General features: G+C 35.3%; 1 protein-coding gene across 5 annotated transcripts in view; it reads left to right on the top strand.

Moving 5' to 3' along the window:
* Positions 1-19,779, top strand: part of NIN (ninein) — a 100,673-nt gene extending 80,894 nt beyond the window's left edge. The window contains exons 24-32 of one of the 5 annotated variants that reach the window (XM_043471647.1): positions 150-263; positions 1,058-1,204; positions 2,928-3,107; positions 4,205-4,354; positions 5,285-5,332; positions 6,307-6,408; positions 10,565-10,765; positions 14,215-14,328; positions 16,359-19,779. In XM_043471647.1, coding sequence (XP_043327582.1) covers positions 150-263; positions 1,058-1,204; positions 2,928-3,107; positions 4,205-4,354; positions 5,285-5,332; positions 6,307-6,408; positions 10,565-10,765; positions 14,215-14,328; positions 16,359-16,568 — 1,266 coding nt within the window. In that variant the 3' untranslated portion in view covers positions 16,569-19,779. Of the gene's footprint in view, positions 1-149; positions 264-1,057; positions 1,205-2,927; positions 3,108-4,204; positions 4,355-5,284; positions 5,333-6,306; positions 6,409-10,564; positions 10,766-12,369; positions 14,182-14,214; positions 14,342-16,358 lie in introns of those variants that run through there. The other 4 variants (XM_043471648.1, XM_043471649.1, XM_043471650.1 and 1 more) reach the window with 4 other exon arrangements.
* Positions 19,780-20,930: the final 1,151 nt, after the last annotated feature.

Raw genomic sequence — 20,930 nt, 5'->3', positions numbered from 1 at the left:
AGAGTCAAGGAAACGTTTGTCTTTTACCGTGCCCCAATCTACTATGTAAAGAGATGGTACTTGATCTTCTCGGTGTAAATGGAGGCATATGAGTTGAGGCTAGACATGTTTACAAAAATGCTGTTACCTCTTTTCTTTTCCTGAAACAGTTGGCAAAATCAAGTCTTTTAGAGCACAGAATTGCTACTATGAAGCAAGAACAGAAGTCTTGGGAACACCAGAGTGAAAGCTTAAAGTCACAACTAGTGGCTTCACAGGAAAAGGTAGGTGGACAGTTCTTGTTTCATCCACATAGTTAATTTTTCCCTATATCTTCCAGAAGAACTGCAGGAAATAACGTTCTAAGTGGATGTGGTCTAAAAGGGCCTTAGAATGATTCAATTTAACTAATATTTGACACATGTTACAGTATAATAAAATAATTTGAACAGTGTTTCCCCCAAAGTTCATTATTATGAATTAATCATGAGATTATCTCATCATTGTGAGATTACTTATTTATGAAAGCTTAAGAATAGTGCACAAAAATGACTTCTTATTTCTAATTTAGAATTAGGATTTCTAAGCCAAGTTCATGCCCTATTATAGTTAAAGATATCTATTGACATACCATTTACCAATTTAAATTTTGAAAAATTGAAATATAAATGAGATATTAGCATGGAGTAGGGTTCTACAAAGATATGGTTTTATTTTAAACTGAGAGGTCCTTTGCAAAACAACATGACAGTCTAGAATGTAATTTCTACAAAATTCAGTAAAATTATCTATAGTGATGCCAGCTGGTACTGCCTGGTTCTGTAAGATATCACTTGGTAATATACCAGATGACTGGACCAGCAATACCTTGCTCATGGTATATTTCATTATTCTCTTAAATATAACGTAACATCCTGTAAAGATACATAATATCCTGGTTTGCCCTGAGCAACTGAAAAGAGCTGGATATAGTAAGTAGAAACAGAAGGGACTTTGGAGTTCTTTGTCTTAGTTCATTCATACATGCAGATGCTATAGGTGAGACCATGAAGATTTGTTATTTGTTCTCCTGACGTAGGTTCAGAACTTAGAAGACACCCTTCAGAATGTAAACCTACAAATGTCCCGAATTAAATCTGATCTACGGGTGACTCAGCAGGAAAAGGAGGCTTTAAAGCAAGAAGTGATGTCTCTACACAAGCAACTTCAGAATGCCAGTGACAAGGTAATTTCTTTTCTTTATTGAGGTATAACTTTATATAGTAAAATGCACACAGTTCAGTTTATAACTTATTTTTACACATATATATGTATCTATATATAAATGTGTATTTTACCTAGAAATGTGTGTATGTATGTTTGTGTTTGTGTAACCACCTCCTAGCTCAAAATAAAGAACATTTCCAGCACCCAGTAGGCTCTCTTGTGTCCTCTTCAGTTGACAACCCCAAGGGAACGACTTCTCTACCTTCTGCCACCATAGGTTAGGGATGCTTGTTTCTGAACTTCACATAAATGGAACCATAGTGACAAGGTAATTTTTTATATTGTGCAAATCAAAAGACCATGGGTAAAAACATTTTGATATTATAGAAAGGGTCTCATTTTAATATATCACAGTGCTGCTTCATCTGTTTGCAAGTAAATTAAGAACAATATATGTAGACAGCATATTAAAAAGCAGAGACATTACTTTGCCAACAAAGGTCTGTCTAGTCAAGGCTGTGGTTTTTCCAGTAGTCATGTATGGATGTGAGAGTTGGACTATAAAGAAAGCTGAGCACCGAAGAATTGATGCTTTTGAACTGTGGTGTTGGAGGAGACTCTTGAGAGTCCCTTGGACTGCGAGGAGATCCAAAACCAGTCCATCCTAAAGGAGATCAGTCCTGAATATTCTTTGGAAGGACTGATGCTGAAACTGAAACTCTAATACTTTGGCCACCTCATGCAAAGAGCTGTCTCATTGGAAAAGACCCTGATGCTGGGGAAAGATTGAAGGCAGGACAAGGGGATGACAGAGGATGAGATGGTTGGATGGCATCACCGACTCAATGGACATGAGTTTGAGTAAACTCCAGGAGTTGGTGATGGACAGGGAGGCCTGGTGTGCTGCAGTCCATGGGGTTGCAAAGAATCAGACATGACTAAGCGACTGAACTGAATTGATGTATGTCAGCCTTGGGTAGATGTTAAGATTTTGTCCTACCATAAAAATTGGTGCTAAATTCAGCTACTTTATCTCTTGCTGATACTTTTTTTTAACTGTGTTTTTTTTTTTTTTTAAATAATAGTTGTTTCCATTTTAAAAAATGACTTTTGGGCTGAAATTTTTTTCAAAATGAGACTGTACCATTTTTTTTTCTTTTTCATGTTTTGGCTTGAAAAGCAAAAGGCTTATCTAGTTGTGATACCTAAAAAAAAAAATTTTAAAGCACCTTTCAGGATCAAAAAAAAAAAAATCACTGTGGTAGCTTAAGGCATATTCCTGAGTTCAAGCCTCAATTATATGGATGATACGTGCTTTGGATTCTAAAAAAGGATATGATTGCATATGTGAAAATGAAAGTAGAGTTTGGCATGTGAACCCTTTCAAGTTAGCCGTGCATTTCAGAGTTCTCTTTGTGTCCTATGTTAACCAAAAGAATGCTTATATGGATTCAAAGCATAACTTCATAAGAATGAGGTAATCTTTAAGGACACTAGTCTCTATGTGCTTGGGTCTTTTATGGAACTGGGACTTGCCCTACAATCAGCTTTGCTGTTAGATTTGATAGAGCTGTTTTGCCAAAGACCATTTAAAACAGAATTTCCAAACCTTTTTTTAAAATAAAAACTCAAGAATATTGTTTTACTTTTATCTATATATACCAGTGCTCACTCACATTAGAAGACACTCAAAAAAGAAATCAGCTTGTTTTTTAAGGCTTTTCTGTTAATTCTCTCTTAAGAACCGGGCCCCAGAAATAGGCACCCATCCATCAGGATTCCATAACCAACAGCAAAGTCTGTCCTGGGACAAGCTGGATCACCTGATGAATGAGGAACAACAGTTACTTTGGCGAGAGAATGACAGAGTCCCAACCATGGTACAGAACACCAAATCGGAACTCATACTCTCCCGGGAGAAGGTAACTTGAAAACTTGCACGTGGTAGCCTAGGTTTGTAAGTCAATGTTTGATATGATTGCAGTGATTCTAGGTAAGGATTTGAGTATTCTGGTGTGGCAGACTTATTTTAAGAATGTATAATTTATCATTTACTTGCAATATAATTTTATCATGATATGTTTATATACTATTTTTTGTATAAGCAGTTCTATATTAAATCTGTGATTTTATAAATGGAAATTATGTGAACCATATATTCCTCATTCAAATAGGCTAGCCACCAAGACTGGTAGTACAAAAATGGCAAAACTAAACTCAAATCTTGTTGGTTTAACTCCTTGTAAGAGGAAAAGTTGCCCCTCTTTAAAGATGCAGCATTTCAAGGTTAGAATGGTATTTAAAGATCATTTTTTTTTCAGCTGATGTTTAAATTCTTTACCTCTGCTGAGTAGTCAAGCAATTATTTTTTTTATTTATTTTTAATTGAAGGATAATTCCTTTACAGTATTGTGTTAGTTTCTGCCATACATCAATATAAATGAGCAACTATTTGTAACCTATGCTTAAATCTCTCTTTTGAGAAAGAACTCTTAGGAGTCACAGATATTCACTAGAACTGCTACGCTGTGCCAGAAACTCTGCTATCACTAAAGTTGCAGTGGTGAACAAGACTAAACATGGTCGCTGTCTTCATGGAACTTAGCTGATGTAAATGCACTGCTCAGGTGTGAACAGTCCTGTAGAGTCAGAGGAACTGTCACCCCCTTCACTCCCAAAAGTTATGCTCATGTAGGCACACAGGTGCCCACAGATGACGTCTGTTTGCTTGGCGGCCACATTGCTCTGTTGACTCCCAGTGCTTTGGCTGAGCCAGAAGTCCCCTCTTCCCTGTCTGATGCTTATAGTGTTGGATCAGGCTAAAAATAGATTAACCTAGACAGGATCTTTTGAAATTCAAAAGAGTAAGCTTCAAAAATTGGCAGACTTGACTGGAAAAAGCTTTTTTAATACAACAGAACCCAAGCACTGAATAAAAACTTTCATTATGTTAGCTTTTTGTTTTTCCTGACTGGTTGGTTATATTAGCATTTCTTCCCCTTATGCTGGTTCTTGTTAGGTCCGTCAGCTGGAATCCAACCTTCCTTCTCCTAAGCACCAAAAACATCTAAACTCATCAGGTACTGTGAAGCCCACAGAGCAGGAGAAGTTGAGCTTAAAGAGAGAATGTGAACAGTTTCAAAAGGAGCGATCTCCTACGAATAGGAAGGTGAGTTTTTGAGTTAATACCACATGCCTATATGCTGACTCTGATGCATCCCTAAATGTATGTTTCTTCCCCTGTGTGCTTCCAAGGAAATGACTGATGGCATATTTTGATTCTTCCTTTTATCTGCACTTTTGTCATCTTGTCAAAGCAGTATCATAGTCCTTTTTGATTGAGTGACTGCTAAAAAGGAGCAATTTAAGTTTTCATAAAGAAGATGGTTAATCATCTTCATTAGTATATAAGCCTTTGTAAATTAGTAAAACATATATACCTGAATATTAGGAACATTTTAATTTGGCTAACCATTGCTGTGTAATAAAAAGACAAAACATTCATGTCTCAGTTTCTGTAGGTCAGGAATTTGGAAGCAGCTTAATGGAATGATTTTGGCTCAGGGTCTTTCCTGAGGTTGCTGTCTAGATATTAGCTGAGGCTGCAATATCCGAAGGCTTCACTGATGCTAGAGATCATCCACTTCCAGATTTATTCAGATAACGTGTTAGGAAGAGGCTTCTGTCTTTTGCTGACTGATTGCCAGAGACTCAGTTCCTCACTACCTGGGCCTTTTCTCAGGATGTGGCAACGAGTGATACAAGAGAGAGATTCCAGAAGACCACGATGGAAACTGTAATATGTTTTATAAACCAATCTCAGAAGTCACACAACATCACTTCTGTATTCTATAGGTCACACAGACTAACTCAGGTATAGTGGGGGCAGGGGACCAGGCAAGGGTGTGAGATAGGGATCACCAGGGACCCCTTAGAGGCTGGCTACCACATGGTTAAACCTCTGTAACACGATTCCATTTGCTTTGTATTCTTTGTTCCATGAAGTCTGAGTTCTAGACCAGTGTTATTGTGGGAGTTCTTGCTACTTGTTTTCCTTTCTTTCTTTTTCTAAACTAAAACTCAAGAGTTTTCACTACAGGCACACCTTGGAGATATTCCGGGTTCAGTTCCAGACAACCACAATAAAGTAAGTCACACAAATTTTTTAGTTTCCCAGTGCAAATAAAATTATGGTTCTGTAATTATGTCATTTAAAGTCTAGGTTATATTCAAGTAAACTTTTCAGAAAGATGTTGGGTTTCATCCAGCTGCTCACCAAGGGGAAAGTCTAATGATAGGTTTTAAAATAACGATGAATTTAATTTAAGGATGCCTGGAAAGTGTATACTGATTTCCATTTAACAGTTCTTACTACTCTTCTCAGCTCTTTTGACGGAGGCCAAGATTAGCATTCTAGAATTGTATCATATGTTTTCCACTTAGCAATATTCTGAATCCTTGAGTGTCCTCTAGCTCATTAGATTCTCATAAGATCCTGTACCAAAGAGAATTCCAAAAGTGGATCCTCATAAAATTTTCAAATTTCTCTTTAAAATTGAGAAAAAAGTTAAATAAATCAGGTTTTGTGTACTCTGTTTTCAGACATTTTTCCCTACTGCAGATCTGTAGGAGATGATCATGATATCAGTTTAGTGAAATACCAGCATTTAAAAACATTTTTATTATAGTTTCTTTACAATGTTGTGACATCTTTAATAAAATATACTATAAAATATCAGAGTGCGTGGCTTATAGTAGGGATATTATTCCATGGAAGTTTTCTTTTAGTGATATATACTTACAACTGATTATGCATTTATATGTACATGTGGGGGTGTGTGGGTGTACTGGGTTGCAAGATAAAATGTATTTTGTACAGTGAGTGGCATTGAAGTTTGAAAGCTACCTGCCTTAGGACTCTGTTCTATGTGAGGAGTGGTGATTAAAGCTAGACTACTTAAATATAATCAGTGCACTGAATTATTTGTTCTTTTCCCTTGATGAATGAACTCAGCTTTCTTCCAAGAGTTGAGATTTCTGATTAGTGTAAATTTGTCAAAAAAAAGTAGAGCAATTCAGGTTGTTTTCTTTTTTTTAAGGGAGTTTTATGTTTTTCAACAGGTTAGTCAGATAAAATCCCTTGAACGAGAATTAGAAACAATTCATCTGGAAAATGAAGGCCTGAAAAAGAAACAAGTAAAACTGGATGAACAGCTAATGGAGGTAAGTTTTTAAGGCAAATGACCTTAGCTATGAAGAATATTTTAATCCATGAATGACCCATTTGTTGAGAGAGGCTAGCATAGCTTTAATTTTTATTACGAAAACAGTGAAAATCTAAGTACATTGCCAAGCTGGACTCTGGTTTGTCTTACCAAGTTTGATAAATATTTTTGCTAATTACACAGCTGTAGGAATATATACTGCTTCACAGAAGAAGGAATAATAATAATAATGTTGACCATCCTAAAATCCAATGACCTGTGCCTCAACAAATTCAAGTGGCAGGGACTCTGTCCAGTACTAACCTAGAGGTTCAGAGCTCTCTCACCAATGCTGTGGTTTTAATAGTTTCCTGATACCTCCCCCAGTGTAGTGTTTTATAGATGTGATGTGCTCTGTTACAACCTATTCAGTTAGGAAGTACATTCAGGGAGTTTAAGAGCATTAGCATTTAGACATTTAATTTTCAAGTGTTGCCATTGTTCATTTCTACATTTGTAACTCAGCACTGTCTTGGGAGAGGTACATCTGTTAAATATGAAAGTGGATTTGTAAAACTTGTCATCTTGGACATTGAGTTTCTAGTCTTAATAGATTGCTTTCTGAACACCGAGTGCAATTATAGGATGTAAAACAATTTATGTAAAATCTCCCTTAATAAGTAAAAATTTCATTGAGGTACTTTACTTTGGGTAATAAAAATATTAGTTAGTCCAGCATTTAATGACCTGTAACATTATATAAGGTAGAGAGGTATGGGTAGAAAATCTTTCTGTGCTCTTAAAAGTTCTGTGTATACAAATATTTTAAAGCCAGAATTATAGGAAAAGAGATATGTAAGTATTTTCTTTCATGAAGCTGAACATGTGCAAAGATAAGTTTCAATAGATGCTTGGTTTTTAAATATGAAATATAGGCAAACATATCGCATTTACATTTAAATGACCACTAAGATTTCTGTCAATTTTATGTTCTCTGATTTATCTACTAATAGGGAGATTAGTGACACTAAAAAGAATGAAATCCAGACCATTTTTGCTTTTCCTTCTGCATATAATAAATGTGTTTATTAAAACTTTGAGCTGCAGTCTGTGTTTAGATGTAGATAGCCTTTTCTGAGGAAATAATTATATACTCTAATGAATGAGAGATCTGAAGCCACACATGACATGTCTAGTACCCAATTGGAAAGTAACAGGGTATACTTAATCACTGTTAGATCCTCTCCAAATGCTCTTCCAACAGGCTGTGCCTTCTCCCACCTGCTCTCTTTGGCCTCATATGCCCCCTTCTCTCCCAATCATACGTTACATGATTAGTCATCATAAGCAATTTCCCCTCATTACTTTTCCCCCTGATCTGGTAGTAAATATTTGGTAATGGATGAGGGAAATTGAGTGTTCTTGGCACTGGAGCTGAAAAAAGAAAAAGCGTGAATTTTTAATTGGAACACTGTAAAGAACATCTCATACACTATTCTAATGAAACTTCTGTTGAAATAAGACTGAGCTGTGAACTCTGTGCAGACATATAATTCAATTCTTTAGCAGCTTTGTTAAATGTAATTCACACACTACACAATTCATTCATTTAAAGTGTCTAATTCAGCGATTTGGGTATATGACATTGTGTTTTAATTTATACTAAGTGTGTATATATATATATAGAAATTATATATATGAATGATTAAAATGGCAAATTTTGTTAAGTGGCATTCAGTGGCATTAATTACATTCACAGTGTTCTACAACTGTCACCACTACTTCTAAAACCTTTTCATCACCCCAAACAGAAACTTTAACCATTAAGCAATAACTCTTCATTTCCCCTTCCCACTGGACCTATAAATTGGATTTTTATTTATGCTGTGCTACCTAAAGATTAGGCCAAATTTGAGGACGTTCAGTGGTTTTTCACACCATTTTTTTTGCCCAGCTCATCAGGGGATAGGTACATTCTTCTCACTCCCCCATGGAGTCTCATCAGGTTTGGGGGAGGGGCAGTAGGCAGGCAGGGAGATATTCCTACATCAGAATCTTCGGTATCAAAGAATTTAGGGAAAGCTTTCTAGGTGATTCTATCTGATGTATGCACTCCCTTGGGGGAAGGAATTTCTTCTCATCCCTATAGGATAGTTTAAAATCACTGATTAACATAACACATACCCTTACCCCAGGGCAATTAAAGATCCCAAATTATTAGACCAGGAAATGGAAGAATTTGCCTCCCACTCCATGGTTTTTTCAACTATATGAGGCAAAGTTCTATAAACAATTTGTTTTGAACACCTAAAAAAAAAAGTTACAGACTGTTAGCAGTTCTTATAGTCTGATGTGTACCTCTGATAGCCAATAGTTCAGACACTTGAACAACAAAAATGTTTTATGGTTTATATCTTGCATCTCCACAAGGCAAGGTATATAACATCAGGTCTATTCCATACTGCACTTGAAATCTTCTGAATTATTATATTGGAATGAATGGAGGTAAGGAAGCAAGCTCATAAACCAACCAAATTACAATAGATGAGGAAGTGGCTGCCAAATTAAGAGCTGTTTGACATTTTAATATCTGTAAAATTTATATACAGAGAACTGTAGATGTTGGTCTTTTTAAGTTCCTACTGACTAGAGCATATGTGTTAAGGTATGTAGTATACCCTGTTTTGTGCTGTTCTTTCTCTTTATAACTCATATTTTCTTTCTCTTTTATAACTCCTGCAATTCTCTTTTTTGTTTTATCTGTGGCTAACCTGTACCTAGAACTCTGTGGTTGGAACTAGCAGAGAAGGGTGCAGTTCTCTGCCTGAGATAGTGTGTGAAGGTAGAACATTCTCTTTCAATGAATTTCATAGCATGGAGACATCTCATTAAACCCCTTATTCATGTAATCATTTCTACTACTATGACAGTTAATACATACTTAAGAGCCAATATTCAAATTCATTTAACTCTGGAATATATCTGTTTACATTTCCATTAGGATTTTCTTCAGTATTTAAAGACGTGGTGAAGAAAATCATCCCACTGATAGAAAATCAGGGGATCATAAAGTGGTGGGTTTTCTAAATCCATAACTAGAAATATTTCAAAATGGGTAATACCCCACCTCAGAAATTTAAATTTAAGGAAATGGATAGTGGCTCTGAAGTTTCATGATAACATTTAATTCTAGTTGTGTCTTAGAGGACCTTTTTCCCTTCTCACATGCCTGGGGGTGCTTCCTCATGAGTTTAGTACTTGGTCATATTTGTTGCATGTCTTCCATTGAGCTCTGTGTCTGCTGAATGTGTCCACAGATGTGAAGTGGCATGCTTCACTGACCAAATGCAGTGCCTTCTTTCCCTTGCCCCACATTTGATTGGCATGTGATACACATACCATTTCCTCATTGTCTTGAATAAATCCTTTCATTCCATGTACTTCGATTCCCAAATATTCTGGAATATCACCTTATGTCCTAGAATTGCCTGTCTGATAAACTAAGATAGATTAAAATAATTTGATATGCAAGATGAGATTCTCAAAACAAATTGCTAACTTAGAAAAAAAGTAGTCATTGAACTGCTTTTAGGAATCTTTGTGGGGAATTCTCTGGTGGTCCAGTGGCTAAGACTCTGTGCTCCTGATACAAGGGGGTGGGGTTCGATCCCTGGTTAGGGAACTAGATCCCACATGCCACAACTAAGACTCTATGCAGCCAAATAAGTAAAAATAAATGTTTTTTTTTTTTTTAAAGAATCTTTATGAATGGTAAGTGGCAAAACTGTAAAGCATAACCTCTTTCTACCCTTTGCCTATTCCACCTTTTTTTTTTAAACAGGGATAATTAAATGTTCTAGTGTAGGAAGAAAAAAGGAAAATCCAGACATACGTGCACCATGTACCTCATGTTTTATTGTCACTTAAGATTGAGGAAGTACACTGTAAGTCTAAAACTTTTAAGGCCTGCTTATTCATTAAATGTATTACCTCCTAAGCAAAATGATTTTTTATTTTTACTTGGGATCAACTGTGCTGCCTGTTTTCAAGTTATCAGTAAGTCTGAGAGGCCATTAATGAATCCGTAGACTTCCTTTCTCTCTGCCTGCTACTTTCAAGGCAGCTCTGTGACTGAAGGCATGGTAGCTGACTAGGGCTTTGCTCTTATTCTCCAGATGCAGCACCTGAGGTCCACTATGATGCTTAGCCCATCCCCTCATGCTTGGGAACTGCAACTGCTCCAGCAGCAGGCCTGTCCAGTGGTTCCCAGGGAGCATTTTCTGCAGCTTCAACACCAGCTGCTGCAGGCAGAAAGGATAAACCAGTGCCTGCAGGAGGAACTTGAAAATAGGACTTCTGAAACCAACACACCACAGGTATGATGATCTTTTTCTAATAGTAAACACAGATCACCTAGTTTAATTTTACCTATTTGGAAGTTATACCAGTTCAAAGGTGGGGATGAAGAATCTGTCTTTTGTCAGTTACACCTTACCTGTATTACAAATCCACAGAAGTGCAGTGCTGTTTGGGCTTTGGTCTTGGTTTTTGCAGTGCTACTTTTGAGCTCTCAGCTGCTAAGCTGGGTAATTAAGAGTTCTGGGTCTCATGCAAGTTGCTAAGCGATGATGAAGTGTCAGGCTCACTTGAGCATACTGTGCAATTGACCTAACATTCTTGTCTGATGCCAAAAATGTTACAGAATCCAAGTGCAACTCTCGGATATGTATTACTAACAAAGCATCCTGGGTTTTCTTGTACTAGAGGGGTGTGGCCTGCTAAGTTCCTTGGAATTCACAAATGGGGACTTTTCACAACTATTAAAGTAGAATGTGTCATCGGTGACTTTTTTAAGTTGACATAATTCATTTAGCTTATTTTTTAAATGATCTAGTTTGAAAAACTTTTTTTAAGAAAATAAAGATCTTCCTCTTCCCTTTGAATTAGCATTAACCTCCAGACACAATCTTACATTACCTAAGTTTTCAAATAGTTAAATTTTCTTTTTAGTGCTTCATTCATGATTCTCTTCTTTCAGAAGTCTCTTAATTCTTCCTCAGAATTAGGAATAAAATTAAAAACACTCCTTAATTTGCAGAATTCTAGATTAGTTAATTCTAGGTTGGATAACTCTTCTTCTGTTTTCAAAATTTACCTTGCCTCTCAGGTGACATTTGACAAGGATTTTCCAACTCTTTTTCTGTAATCTGGTCACAGTTGCTTTGCAAAGTCATATTGGCACCATAATTGTACATTGGAGCAATTTTGTTTTCTTTGCCTGCTAGTATATATCTATCTTTTGCATGATGTAGTCGTCATCTGTTCTTTCTAACAAAGGCTTAAAATCCATGTTTTTGGAAGCTTCCTACATTCAGTTTCCAAATACTAAAAGTTAATTCCAGAAGTAACATTGTGATGGTAGGTATTGGACAGATGCTTCAGCTCTTCATTATAGACGTGAATCATGAAACTTGACCTCAGTTTTTAATAGACATTTTAAATCAAATGATCGAACTAAGATCCTACTCATTACTCTCTCATATATACTACTTTTAAAATATGCTCCTCCCAACCCACCTACCAGTGTTTAAAAGTAAAAAGTATCCCTTTACTTCAATTACTTGAGGATTAGATAGACAAAAACTGTTAAGATTTTGTATTTAAAAAGAGAGAATTTCTCCAGCCAGATGGCGGAGTGGACTGCTTATTGCTCTCACGAGAAGGTGCTGGCAGGCTCTCTCTGTTTCTGGTAACTGAGCTGACACCGATTTTAAGAATACAGAATGTTGTTAGAATCTGCATGTTGTCTCTGTGTGTGGAGTGATGTGATTTCGTCTGCCTTGTGTTGCTTCGCTTGCATATGTAGTATTGATGTGTGCTTTTAAAAATTGTTTGCATTATAAATGTGTGAATTTAGATTCCCCCCAAAAGCATAATCTTGACATCAGGGTGAAGTGTACCACTTGCCTTCTTTCTCTAGGCCTTGCTACCGGAGCAGCGAGCAGTGCACGCAGATTCCTACAGAAGGATTGGGCACCTGTGAAAACTGGGCTGTTATTGATGGCATTTCTTACCATGGCAGATACTCAAATGCACACACCCACACACACCACACAAATATAGACATAAGCTGAGAAATGTTTTGGAAACAAGTGCTCTTTTAAGTTTTATTATTATTATTAAGCCTTTGCAGTATTATGTTTCTTATTTATGTGAATCAAATTCACAAATTTCAGCTTGTTACACTTAAAGAGAATGAATTTGAAATTCTTGAAAGGATGTGAATTTTGTGAATCAAATTCACAAATTTCAGCCTGTTGCACTTAATTATTTATATCATCTAAAGAGTGTGGATTTGAGATTCTTGAAAGGATGTATTCTATATATTTTCTCATTCCATACATTGTAAATATTTTTAACAAAAGGTACTGCTTTTATATATGGAATTTAAAGAAAATCAGGATTATTTATACTGTTTTATATAAGATGTATAATACTTTTTTGACAGGAAAAAGGAAATTTTTTATGAAATAAAATAAATTTTAAATATATGACTGCTTTTGTTTTTCCTCTTTCCCCACTCTTTTGCTATGCCCCATGTTCTTTGAATTAATTACCCAAGTTTTTTGCTTTGTTTTGCTTTTGCTTTTTTTTTAAGGCAAGTGAAAAGCTGGCATTTTCCATTTATGTTTGAATTTTATACCTTTTAAAATATAGGATTTTTAGATGCTCTTAGGACCTGGTTTCTTGAAACTTCTGCATTCATCTTTTGCCTACTACAGTTTTTATCTTTAAATTAGTTGCATGGCTTAGTTGTTTCTTTTATGTTTGAATAAATGCTATTATTTAACACACACAAATGTTGGCTTTCACCTCACATTTGGTCATTCTTTGTGTTTTTTAAAGGACACTTTGGGGTATATTTTTAAGGACAGGTTATGCCATCAGCTACTAACACCTGAGTCTTGCTTAAACATTTGAAGAACCTTTTAAAATCTGAAATTCTTTATGTGAACATTTTGGTAGACTGGGAGAAGGGGTAGTCAGTTGCACTCTAAATCTTGTTCTAGGTCCCTCTGCACTCCAAAACCCACACACATCTTAATCCATCACTGTTGTATAAGGAGAAGAGGAGAAGCCAGCATCCTTTTTCTGCCCTATTGTTTCATCTAGGAGCTCTTTATGGGGAGAAAATTTTCAGTTTTAAATATGTTCTAACGATAAGTCCATCCTCCAATTCAGGTATTTGCTGCACATTGACAAGTCAAATTGGGAAACCAATAATTAGAAGAACTAGTGGGAAGAGGCTACTAGAAACACTAACACCCTCACAGTAACCAGCCATTTCGAAAATAAAACAGACACACATACTGCAAGCTGATTGGAAATGTTAGGTGATCCTGAATAAACTCAGTTTTTATTCATTTTGTTGTTGAAAGTCCCACAGTATTGCAAAGACCCAAATCACAGATGAAAGGTTGATAACCATCTTTTAATTTACTTTGGATACCTATTTTACTATAATAAGTACACACAGATCTTAAGTATTGGTTTTAAGACTTTTGCTTTATCTCGGGGGAAGGTGGTAGCACAGGTAAGATTCTTTTTTTTTATCTTTGATTCTTCCTCTGATAGGGTTACCTTTCTAACCTGTGCAACTCATGCAGTGTTCAGAACTCCCATTTCATCAGAAATCCACCCTTGCTATTCAAAAGCAAACATTCGCTGTCCTTTCTCTAGGCATCTTATGGGGAAAATTAACTACTAGTGCTTTCTCATGGCATGATTTTCAAATAACAATACAATTTTTTTTCTTTTCCTTCAGGGAAACCAGGAATACCTGGTAACTGTCATGGAGGAACGAATGTTGGAAGTTGAACAGAAATTGAAACTGGTGAAAAGGCTTCTTCAGGAGAAAGTGAATCAGCTCAAAGAACAAGTGAGCTTCCCAGGTCATCTCTACCCACCCATCTCACCTTCTGCTTTAATTCCAGTTTTACTTTCCTTTATTGCTACTAACTTGCTAACTTTTATTGTCTAATAAAGACAAACTCTATTATAAACTCCTAAATTAGAAGAATTTAGGAGTCACTGTTCCCCATACCACTTCAAAAATATGAATTCTGTATTCTACATTGTTTTTTCCAAAGTTCTTTTGAGTCATATGTTTGTCTACAATTTTTTAAATGTATATTTGCTAACAGTGACTCGTGGACCTAAAGCATTTCTAATGAGGTTCAATCCAAATTGAATTTTTATAGACTTTTTTTGCCCCAAATAAACAGGAAGTTTATATTTGTTAAAAAAAAAAAAAATGGGGGGATAATAAGTGTAACTTTAGCTTTCTTATTTGCAACAACTATGACAGCCTCAAAATCTAACTTGTGGCTATAGCCAGACCCCAAAAGGCTGTGTTTTGAATCAGAATCTGGACTCTCAAATTCAGGATCACCAAGTAGGCTAATCTTTTTCTCTTGCTGGCAGCAAGTGTGGCCTGGTGCTTATAAATTATTTGTGCATCTACTGAAGAGACATAACAGAAAGGATTACTTTCTAGGGAATTTTATAACCTCTCTGGAATCTGAGATTGAGACAAACTGTGGCAGGGGGTAGGAGGGTAGAAACTGCCCAACCTGGATTTTTAGACATGTAGAATCTGAGAAGAATAATCCCAAGGGAATGGTGGACAGGAACTTTCCTGTGTCCTAAATCTTAATACACAGAATGGAGAGAAAGAGAAAGTCCTGTACTTACATTTATTGATTCAGTCCCTTACTCATTTATTCAACACATAGTCACTACATGCCAGGTTCTGTTCCAAGTACTAGAAATACAGCAAAATCCCTGCCCATATGGAGTGTAGTTCACCTACATGGTACTGACCATTTGGCAGTACTTCCAGTAGCAGTTCAAAAACAAAGAAAATGGGTAACATGGGGTGTGGACATCTACAAACACTTTGGCATTAACAGTTCATCCTATTCTGGGAGAAGCAAAAGAAACAAATGAGAGAGAGGGAAAAGTAGACAGTGGAGGGTCTTAGTGCTAAGCCACAAGAGTTTGGATTTTGTTGTGTACTGGATAAGAGTCACTGAAGTGTTTTTTAATGGAAGGGAAAGAGGAAAGGTTATACACTAAAACAGTTTAATAGAAAATAATGTTAGGTGTGGTTTTTTTTTTTTTTAATAATGTTAGTTTTATGTTAAACTTGCCAGTCACCTAGGTTCTGGGCTTCCATGTGATAGTCTTTAGCATTGCTCTTTGAAATGCTATTATGTAAATTAGTTAGCCAAGCCTTAAGTTTTCTTTATTACCTTAAACCTTCATACTTGTAGATGCATTACCTGAAACTGGGTGTAAAATGAGGAGTTAAAGGTATAATGAGGGAAAGGGGATTGGAAGATATTAACTTAAGGAGACCAAAAATCAAATTATTCTAATACTGCTGAAGAGTGTTCCCACCCTAACCAAGACTATATATTCTAACCATAAAGATTAGAATATCTCTTCTAGACAAGGTTTTATTTTAAAAGGAAGTAACTGCTGAATCTTTGTGTTATAATACATGAGCTACATTTAGTAGGTTGTATGTAGTAGTTATGAACGGGAGACAAGCATCTATTGTTAATAACAGGTAAACAGTTCACAACCTCAGAAATTGTGATATTTTTAGAGAATAAATAAAGAAATAATACCTAGGCTGAAAATACCTTCACTTTTGAACCCTCAAATATCAATTTGTTATTTTATTAGTGACTTCTGCAAACAAATTATGCAAAGAAACAGCCTGGAATAAGTGGATTTGTTTTACTTGTATCCCTGGTACCAGGTCTGATACTAAAGCTGTATTGTAAAATAAAAGAATATAACTGATAGAAGCCATTTGCCTTTATAAACAACTGTCCTTATGTCAGATCTTTTAAAAGAATAACAGAAATGGAGTCAAGATGTTTCTGGTTCTGTTTCCAGCTCTGCAAGAATACCAAAGCAGATGCAATAGTGAAGGATTTGTATGTGGAAAATGCCCAGTTGTTGAAAGCTCTGGAAATGACCGAACAGCGACAAAAAACAGCAGAGAAGAAAAATTACCTCCTAGAGGAGAAGATTGCCAGCCTCAGTAATATAGTCAGGAATCTGACACCAGCACCACTGACTTCTACACCTCCCTTGAGGTCATAGCCAAGCCAAAGGATGAACACTCGTAACTGTGCACTTTACTGAAATGGATGGGACATTTCAGATGTTCTCTCAACTGTTGTTGTTGTTGTTTTCTTAGAAACCTTTAGTGGCTTAAAGTTAAGCCTAACATAAAACTTCCAGGAACAGAATTAAAGTCTCTATTCACTGTAATTAGTTTTTCTAAATAGACTATAATGGAAGTTGCAAACAAATATCTATTTCACTGAACTATTCCCAAGCTTTGAATTTTTAAAAAATATTCTAATAACCATCAAGAAGGTGATAGGAAGACAATTCAAGAATTTTAAAACCCCAGTTTTGAATGAGTTTTTCAAAATTACTGTTATGTACAAGTTGATAGGTAAATTGCAGATTTTTTAAAATTGAGATATTATTAATTGGTTGTTTTGATCTTTATTTTAAAACCAAATGTATGTCTTCTCATACACTTAAATTTGTAAGAGTCATTCTATTTCTAGTAGTTTGGGTTTTTTTAATTGTTAGACTTTTTGTTTGGTAACAGAAACTAGAGTCAATAACCACTGAGGTCAGAAAAGGCAGAATTCATAGAACTCTACCTTCTAATACCTATGACAGTATTACCACTCTTGATGTCTTATAGATATAAAACTCATCTACTCAACTGCACTGTAAACTAATGTTAAAACTTTACTTTCTTTAAACAGTCTTTTTTTTTTTTTTCCTTCTTAGAAGTTTCTTTGGGAGTTTGTCTTCTAAGAAATGGATAAAGCCACATTCTTAAAGCATTTGAACTATAGGGTAAGCACTGAACAAACTGCTTTGGAGTAAACAGCTAATCCTAAAAGAGAGAGGAAGCAAGCCATGTGGATTTTTCTCTCTTTAAGGTCTTAGAGTTCATGAACTTATATTTGGGGTTGCATCAAGAACTCAGGGAACAATACTTTAAGTCATCTTCCTGAAATACTGTAGGGCTCTTTAAAAATTTGAAATGTACAAAATATGTGACCTTATTTATTTGTTGTATATTTAGAGCCATAATGGGATTTTTATTTCTACATTTTTAATGAATTTACTTTTCTGGGGAAAGGGCCTTGCTTTTAGAGTTAAAAACCTCTTTTAACTTACAGAAGAGTTATTATTTGCTTGTTTGTTTAATGTGGGTCAACATTTCCATGCTTCCTATTCCTCGGTACCTTGAATCTGATCATAAGAATTTCTTACTGTAATAAGAACTGGCATGCCTTCTGAGGTAAAGGAGCGCCAAAGAGGATTTTCCAGTCAGTCTCAAGACTAGAACATTATAGAACAGTAAACATTTTGAATAACTTCTTTCCCCAGATAAAATCCCTGCTTCTAGCCTACTTCAGCCAAGAATTGGTTGGTAAAGAACTTTGTGTGTGGGACACAAACAGACCTTATCACAGCTACCTATTTGTTTTTGTGGAAGGGTAATTAGATCACAAAAATCCACTCTGCTGTATTCCAGGAAAGTCAAGTCCATCAATTTTTTTATAAGAGATATCACAGCAAAATCAAACACTACCTTATGGGCAGGAACAAAAGGCAAAGCAAACTGCTAACGAAAGCTCTATTATCAGAAATTCCTGATTTCCCTCCGGAAAAGAATTAATTTTAATCCCTCCCTATAGTTATATTTAAAAACATTTGACATCTGCTGTCATACCTTCCATAATCATTTTTCTCCAGTGCAGACAGTACTAAACTCAACTATTTATGCAGCATTGACTTTAACACTTAAAACTGTAGATAGGCCTAGGTTAAGATCATAAATAAACTAAGCACCTGTGGTGTGTTTATGTGATATGCTTTAAGTTATTCAAGGCTTTTGCCGTCAGAACTGAACACCAAGCATATTTCTCAAATAGATGGCTTACCATATGATCACATATGTTGTACTTTTATCTTTATTTTTTACATTATGAAAAGTATAGGTTAATTTGTTTATTTCTTATAAATCTGTATTTATATGTATATAAAGTGCTGTACAATGAGTGTAAATATGACTTCTGGAAAGTTTTAGACTACATTTAGAATCCCTTTAAAATCAAAATGCTGCTCAAATGAAAGTTAATTTAATATCTAGGTGCTTACTTTTTGTTTTACTGAACTTATAAGACTGGAAAAAAGATCAACACAAGTAGGGTTACCTTAAATTTATATATTTGTGCAGCAGATTATTTTTGTAGACTAGAGTGGGAATTTAACTGGCAATTTATAATATAGCTTGCAGCTTTTAAAAAACTTTTAAAGAGATTAAATTTAAACTATTAAATATTTAGATTTTGCTTTCAGACTTTATAATAGGACTCCTTAAAATCATGTTATATATTTTATAGGCATTTAATTCCTAGTTTATTAAAAGTACTTGTTGTTAAATTCATTTGATTTCTTAAGAACAGTTATTTAAATTAGTTTTAGGAGATAGGATCTTCATTTCAAGGAAAGAGAATCAAGTTTGCCATTTTGATAATGTTACCCTTAGAAAGGGAAAATGTGAATAATAAAACCTACATTGTTCTATTTTGCTTTCTTCTGCTTTTTAGAAGCCTGAACTCTTAAGCTCAAATTTGTAAGGGGAGAAAAGTGGATGGGGAGGGTAGAACCAACCACAGTATTTATTTTTCTAAAACTTAATAAACCCAGATTTTTAAAAACTATTGTAAATGTGAATTCTTCCCAGAAGCTTCAAATGCATTGTTTATATATTTAACCTTAAACATATGTAGATCACCAAGTCATAGGCTTTCAAGGTATAGGAGCAGTTCTCACAGGTCTAGCATTTTGATAATGTACCAATACCCAGAAGAGGCATTATGATGAGGAACTTTTGTTTTTTTAAGAATGAGTAAAACTTCAACGTGTGAAAATGAATTTTTTATTTCTGTGATTTCTTTTTTTCTGAGTGAGGGAAAAGAGAAATGTGTTGCTATTGTCAGCATCTTAAAGATATTCCCACTCAAGGTAAGGCTAAGTGCTTTGTGACAGTATTAAGTCTTGTTTTGAATGGATTACCAAGTGACTAACTGAAATGATATAAATTATTGCAAGTAATGCCAAAACTAAGTCAAAACCTAATAGCCAAAGCATTCCTTACTTAAAAGTTATTAATTATATCATGTTTGGACCTATTTGAACATCTCAGCCCTGTAAAACATTTTTGGTTTTATGACATATGGATAGCAGTTTAATAATAAATCTATCCAAGTCAGCTTTTTCTCAGATTTTTTTTTAATGATATACATTAAATCTGTTCTTATTGGAAGACATTATCACAGCATGATTGAAAGGAACATTGGTTTTGAAAAGGAAAACCTGAGTTCATCTATAGCCATCGCTAGAATTCTTTTCATGTAAAGATAAATGTGTGTGTTTATATCAACTTGGTATATTTCATCTTAGCCATTCTATCCTAGAATTATTTTACCATGAGCTTAAAATGTAAATAAATAATTTTGCAAATATGGCCCTTGTTTTCTATCTCCTTGAACTTTTGTAAACAGTTTCAGTATGTTTATCATACTGAAAGCATGAGTTTTTAGAGTGAAAGCATCAAAACATTGCACTAAACACATTTTACAAATGCAGAATCTCTGGAGCTCCCACTCCAGACTTACTGACTCAGGGCCTGCATTTAAAACCCTGTCCCCCCACCCCCAATCCCAAAATGATTTGTATGTGATCTAGAGCACTGCTTCTCCATTTCTGTCACAGAATCAATGACCGTCACACCAGCCAGTTTGGGACCCCTGTGGTGGTTCATAATTTACTTCTAAAATCCTGACAACCTCAGGTGAAGCCCTACTTGGGATTTTGGTTGCTTCAGGCATGCCTTTATTTCACTTGGCCATAATTATGGGTGATTCATAATTTTCAGTTAAGCTGCTTATAAATGATAAGTTATTTGCCACTACTGGCAAAAAAAAATTGACCTAAAAGCACATTAAGTTAATAATGCTGAGTACTGAAATATAGAATGGAAATATTGGCCAAACGAGACCTATCTCACAAGCCATGTTTTATTTATGAAGCTTTTATACCAATCTCACACTGCCTTTATGTGACAGGAACTATTACTAACCCCATTTTACAAGTGAAAAAACTGAAAATTAGTGAAGTTATAACTTACTCAAGGCCACACAGCCAGCTCAGTGAGGGACTCAGGACTCACTAGGCAGGTTTGTCTGTTCTAGTGTTTTGCAGTGTGACAGGTATCCATTTCTCCTTCTGGCAAACAACATTTAATTGGTACAATTAACTACCTACCATGTGCATTGCTCTCTAAAGAAAAATATAAAAACTATTGATTTTCTGTTTATAAACTGGGGTAGAGTAGTGAAACTTATACACACACAAAATAAA

Source organism: Cervus canadensis, chromosome 6, assembly GCF_019320065.1.
Source record: "Cervus canadensis isolate Bull #8, Minnesota chromosome 6, ASM1932006v1, whole genome shotgun sequence".
Lineage (NCBI taxonomy): Eukaryota > Metazoa > Chordata > Mammalia > Artiodactyla > Cervidae > Cervus > Cervus canadensis.
Note: the sequence above shows the minus strand (reverse complement) of the source record. Positions and strands in the feature narration are given on the sequence as shown.